Source organism: Charadrius vociferus, unplaced genomic scaffold (genome assembly GCF_000708025.1).
Source record: "Charadrius vociferus isolate BGI_N301 unplaced genomic scaffold, ASM70802v2 scaffold818, whole genome shotgun sequence".
NCBI classification, from domain to species: Eukaryota; Metazoa; Chordata; class Aves; order Charadriiformes; family Charadriidae; genus Charadrius; species Charadrius vociferus.
In genome coordinates, this window is record NW_009649591.1 from 14961 (window position 1) to 20140 (window position 5180).

Below are 5180 nucleotides of genomic sequence, written 5' to 3' on the forward strand. Positions count from 1 at the left end.
AGGCACCGTGGGTCGGGGGCTGCAGGCAGAGGGGCAATGGGGCGGGAGGAGCCACCTCCCCAGGCACCCTCTGCTCCGGGCTGGGGATGCTCGTGGGGGGCCCGTGTGGCAGGCTGGGGGTGTCCCTGCCGTCACCTCCTCCTTGTCTGCAGGGGGACCCGGGGAAGCAAGGGGACCCTGGCCGGGATGTAAGTACCTCTGGAGAAGGTGGATTTTGGTTGTGCTCCTGCTGGGGCCATCACCCTTGTAAGGGACCAATGTCCTGTCCCATGCTCCTTGGTCCAGGGCAGCGTAGCGGGACTGTCCCCTGTCCCCAGCAGGGTGCCACCCGCATGGTCCCTTCTTCTAGAGCTGGCTGCGGGACACAGGTGCCCTGCTGCCCTGTGCTTCCCCCCATCTGTTTTCCCCACAGGGGCTACCTGGGCTTCGTGGGGAGCAGGGACCGCCTGGCCCCGTGGGACCCCTGGGACCGCCCGGTGTCCCTGTAAGTACCAGCCACCCTGGGGACACATCCTGCCCTCTGCAGTCGATCCCAGATGGGTCTGTCTGCCGGCGCTCGTTCCATGCCCGGCTCGCCCTTCCCTGCACCCTGGAGCTGCAGGGGGACCTGGGGACCCATGGCTGCTGGTGCCAGGGGGAGAACCATGGCAGGGGTGTCTCTCACTGCTTCTGCTTCCTCGCAGGGCAAACCTGGCGATGATGGCAAACCTGGCCTCAGCGGCAAGAACGTGAGTAGGGGGAGTGGGGCTTGATTTTGGGGCTCGCCCGGGGGTCCTGAGGGCCAGTGATCCCAGTACAGCATAAAGGCGAGGGGGGAAAGTGGGAAAGAGCCCCCACACTCTGAGCTGTGCCTCCGGTGCCTGTCCCATGTGGTGCCTGTGACGGGGTGGTCGAGTCAGGCACTGACTGGTGGCCTGTGTCCCCAGGGAGAAGACGGGACTCCAGGAGAGGATGGGAGAAAGGTAAGGAGATGAGCCCTGGGTGGTCCCTGTGAAGTGCCTGCATGGTCCCTGCATGGTCCCCGCACACCTGGTTGCTCCTCCCAGCCTCGGTCTAGGAGCATCATTTTGGGGCATGCGGATGGGGCACCTAACTCCTTCCCCTCCTGGTTAGGGGGACAAAGGTGACGCAGGACCCCCTGGCAGAGATGTGAGTACCTCCTTGCAGAGGAGCATGGTGACAGGGGGTGCTGGGTACATGTCCCCACTGGGGACAGACCTGGTGCACCCAGGTCCTGGGAGTGACACTGCTCTCTCGGCAGGGCCACAGTGGTGCCAAGGGCGAGCAGGGGGACAGAGGTGTGCCAGGACCCCTCGGCCCCCCCGGTCTCCCTGGCGTCCCGGGGCAGGTCGGCCCCCCAGGCCAGGTGCGTAGTTCTTGAGCCCATGGTGTCACCCGGCACCAGACTCTGGAATCTGGGCTGCCATGGGGCGGGCAGGACCCCTGCCCACAGCTCCCTCAGGGCACTGCCCCCTGTCCATGGGTGCCATTGTGTCCCCTCTGCATCTTCCAGGGCTCACCGGGCCTCCGTGGGGTGGCTGGACCAAAGGTAGGTGTGCTCCTGCCCCCCAGCCCACCAAGGCAAAGGTCTGGGGGACCCTGTGTCAGAGGGGATGAGTCCTTGGTGGGATTCCCTGCCCCCAGGCTGGCAGGGATGGACCCTGGCACTGGATTCGGCACCGGGCAGCCTCACTCTGCCCTCCTTAATGCTTTTGCTGTGTTTCAGGGGGATCCGGGGGAGCCTGGGCTGCGAGGAGAGCCGGTGAGTATCCAGCACTGAGCCTGACAGGCTGCAAGCACACCAGGGTGGTGGCAACCACAGCCCCTGCCCAGGCAGCACCAGCAGTGTTAACTCTGAAACCTACTTAGGGCAGCATCAGCACTGCTCACTTCACCTGCTGCACCCCTGTACGTCTTTTCATTCCCTCTTTCTCTGCAAACCTAGGGGCGACCTGGCGACCCTGGAGCACGTGGAGACCCCGGGACTGCAGTGGTGAGTCCCCCCAACCTGCTGGGCTCGGACGTCAGCTCCAGGGGATGGAGGACACTCCACAGCCCCCATGGTGGGAGCAGACCAACACCCGCTTTGTTTTTAATGTCTTTTTATTGCAGAACATTGAACGTAGCCTGGAAGCACTTGGTATCAAGGTACGTAGTCCTGGACTGTTGGGCTGGGGGCTGTTCCTGCCATGCAGCAGCAGAAGGGGGGGAGCACGGGAGGTGGTGGGAGACCCAAGCAACCTGGGACGGGTTGGCAGGGCCGTGGGGTGCTGCCATGGCTGGGTGCTATGACCCCCTGACCGGTGCCTCTTTCCTCCCTCCCAGATTTCATCCCTGAAGGAGCTCACGGGTGCCTACGACGGAAGCTCGGACTCATTTCTGCCAGTGTCCGAGCGGCTGCGGGGCCAGAGGGGCAGCCGGGGGGAGCCGGGAGAGAGGGGACCTCCGGGCCGAGAGGTGAGCACAGCCAGGCTTGAAGCCATGCCCCAACACGCTGCCCCGCTCCCCCCCCTATCTGGGCTGGGTTGGGGGGCGGCGCAGCCTGATCAGCCCTGGGATGCTCGGGGAGGGCTGCCAGCCCCCGGCGCAGGGCTGGCTCTGGCAGCACGGCGTTATGTTTTGCAGGGCTCCTTAGGCTTCCCTGGCGAGCGAGGACCCAAAGGTGACAAGGGGGACCCGGGTGCCCCTGGCCCCCAGGGCCCCACGGGCCGTGCTGTGGGCGACCGGGGTCCCGAGGGGCCACCCGGGCAGCCGGGGGAGCCTGGCAAGCCGGGCATCCCCGGGGTGCCGGGCCGTGCCGGGGAGCTGGGGGAGGCTGGGCGGCCCGGCGAGAAGGTGAGTGTGTGCGGAGGCGTGGGGCGAGGGCTGGGGGACCTGCTCCAGGCACTTGGGGACAGCCCCATGACAGCCACCACATTGTTTTCCCAGGGCGACCGGGGTGAGAAGGGTGACCGTGGTGAGCAGGTGAGCCGAGATGGGGACACGATCCCCTCTGCCCCCCCGCCCTGTGCTGTGTACCTCTTGGGGGCACGGGGGGCTCTCCGGGGGGCAGAGGGGTGCCCTGTGGAGACCAGGAGTGGCCATACCGGGATGCCTCTGCTCCCCCATGCCACCTTTGATGTTCGACCTCTTTTTCTTCCCCCTCCCCCAGGGCAGGGATGGCTTGCCTGGCCCCCCAGGGCCCCCAGGGCCCAAGGTAGGTGATGACTGCTGCTGGGGACCATCCCCAAGGGGGGCTGCCAGCCTGCACCTCCAGGGATGGATGGCCATGTCCAGTCCCCTGAAATAGGGGCTTGGGGAGGGCTGTGCCCCTGGGGGGACCTTCCTGGGGTCTCCTGGGTGCCAGCCCTGACTGCGCCCTGCCCGCAGGCAGACGTGGTGGAGGGCAGCTTGATGGGCTTCCCGGGCGAGCGTGGCCCCGCTGGACCCAAGGGAGCGAAGGTGCGTGGCTGGGCAGAACGGAGTGGGGCAGCCAAAGCATCCTGAGCTGGGGACAACATGATGAGCTGGGCTGGGACTGAAGGCGGTGGTGGGGTGGGCGTCCCCAGGGGGACAGCATGGGCTGATGGCATCTGTCTCCTCCCTGATACAGGGCGAGCCAGGAGCTGAGGGCGAGCGGGGACCCAAAGGAGATAAGGTCTGCGGTCGTAAGTCTCCTGCTACTGACGGGGCAGCCCCATGGAGCAAAGCCCTGAGCGGGGACACTTTGGGTGGCAGCAGACCCTGGGAGGGGACCTCCTGCCTGTCCTACGACTGTGCATCTGTCCCCACTGCAGGGTGAAGGTGGCCTGTGGGGCGAGCGAGGGGAGCCCGGTGAGAAGGGCAGGGATGGCGCCCCGGTGAGTACCGCACTGTCCCCCTGGGCTGACACTGACCCCATCTCCCTGCCTGGCACTGACCCCGTCCCCGTCTCTTGCTCCAGGGCCTCCCGGGTGAGAGAGGGCTGGCCGGCCCCGAGGGGAAGCCGGTGAGTGGGGACACGGTGAGGGGTTGCGGGCTGGGATGAGGGAAAGTCCTGTGGTCCCACATCAGCCACCACCAGCACCAGCAGGAGCATTCACATCTTGTTCACCTCCTTCCCCCCTGTGAAGGGTCCACAGGGCTTTAGGGAGCCTCCCAGCTCCCCCCATGAGTACCCTGGGCTGGGTACCACACACCGGGAATGGGGAGCATCCCTGGGGGGCAGGCAGAGCTGTTTGGGGGTGGCAGGCTCACGCTCGCCTGCCAACTCTGACGTGGTTCTTTGCAGGGCTTGCCAGGCTTCCCCGGCGTGCTGGGACGCCCGGTAGGTGTCTGTGTCCCCACCATGTCTCTCTGCACCCCCGCCTCAGCGCGCAGCTGGGGGCTCCTGGCCGAGGGCGCTGGGTGAAGCCATGGGGGCCACCCTGCTGGCTGGGTGGGTGCTTGGCCCCAGGCGTCTCGCCAGGAGCTGGCCAGGCTTGTCCTCACTTGGTGTGGGTGCTTACCAGAGCTGCTGGTAGTGTCTGGGTCTCCTCTCCCAGGGGACACCCCATGCACCCACTGGGGAAAACCCATCCCTACAGTGACCCCATCTCTTTCTCCCTTCAGGGCAGCCAGGGAGACCCGGGACCCCCAGGACCTCCGGTAAGGAGTCACCCCATGCCACATGCAGGGGACTGTCATGCAAGGGGAATGTCAGCTGGGGCGGGCATCCTCCCAGGGAGCAGGGAGGAGTGTCAGTGGTGGGACCCCACTGCTCCGTCCCTGTCCTGTGCCACCAGCAAGCACCACCCCAACATAATGTCCCCTTGTTCCCTTTAGGGCAGCGCTGGCCCACCAGGGACCCAGGGCCCAGCTGGGACCAAGGTATGGCATCAGCATCAGCATTACGACTTCTGACCTGGCAAAGGAAAGTGGTACCTTGCCAGATCTGGGAAAGCCATCATTTCGAGACATTTTGGGCTGGAGGGAGGGGACATTTAGGGTTGGCCCCCCTCCCAAATCCAGACAGCCCTGGGGAACAGCCCCGTGGCAGGCGTGGGGACGTGACCGTAACAGCGGTGTCAGTCGGTTGGGGCGGTGGGACTGATGCAGACACTCTCTTCGCAGGGCGATCCGGGGGAACCTGGCTCCGGTATCCGGGTGAGCACTCGTGCCCTCCCCACCAGCACCCACCTGGCCCCCCCAGGGCTGGCCAGCCCCACCGCCCCGCACCCTGC

General features: G+C 66.2%; 1 protein-coding gene across 1 annotated transcript in view; it reads left to right on the forward strand.

The window, feature by feature from the left end:
- COL7A1 (collagen, type VII, alpha 1) overlaps positions 1–5180 on the forward strand; it is a gene marked incomplete at its 5' end in the record, with an annotated part of 32963 nt that overhangs the window by 14957 nt on the left and 12826 nt on the right. Inside the window, 21 exons of the mRNA XM_009890406.1 lie at positions 153–188; positions 413–484; positions 684–728; positions 927–962; positions 1114–1149; positions 1262–1366; positions 1514–1549; positions 1727–1762; positions 1946–1993; positions 2113–2148; positions 2326–2457; positions 2626–2835; positions 2929–2964; positions 3152–3227; positions 3407–3441; positions 3593–3637; positions 3777–3839; positions 3923–3967; positions 4250–4285; positions 4570–4605; positions 4783–4827. Of these exons, the coding sequence (XP_009888708.1) occupies positions 153–188; positions 413–484; positions 684–728; positions 927–962; positions 1114–1149; positions 1262–1366; positions 1514–1549; positions 1727–1762; positions 1946–1993; positions 2113–2148; positions 2326–2457; positions 2626–2835; positions 2929–2964; positions 3152–3227; positions 3407–3441; positions 3593–3637; positions 3777–3839; positions 3923–3967; positions 4250–4285; positions 4570–4605; positions 4783–4827 (1245 nt within the window). The remainder of the gene's footprint in view (positions 1–152; positions 189–412; positions 485–683; positions 729–926; positions 963–1113; positions 1150–1261; positions 1367–1513; positions 1550–1726; positions 1763–1945; positions 1994–2112; positions 2149–2325; positions 2458–2625; positions 2836–2928; positions 2965–3151; positions 3228–3406; positions 3442–3592; positions 3638–3776; positions 3840–3922; positions 3968–4249; positions 4286–4569; positions 4606–4782; positions 4828–5180) is intronic.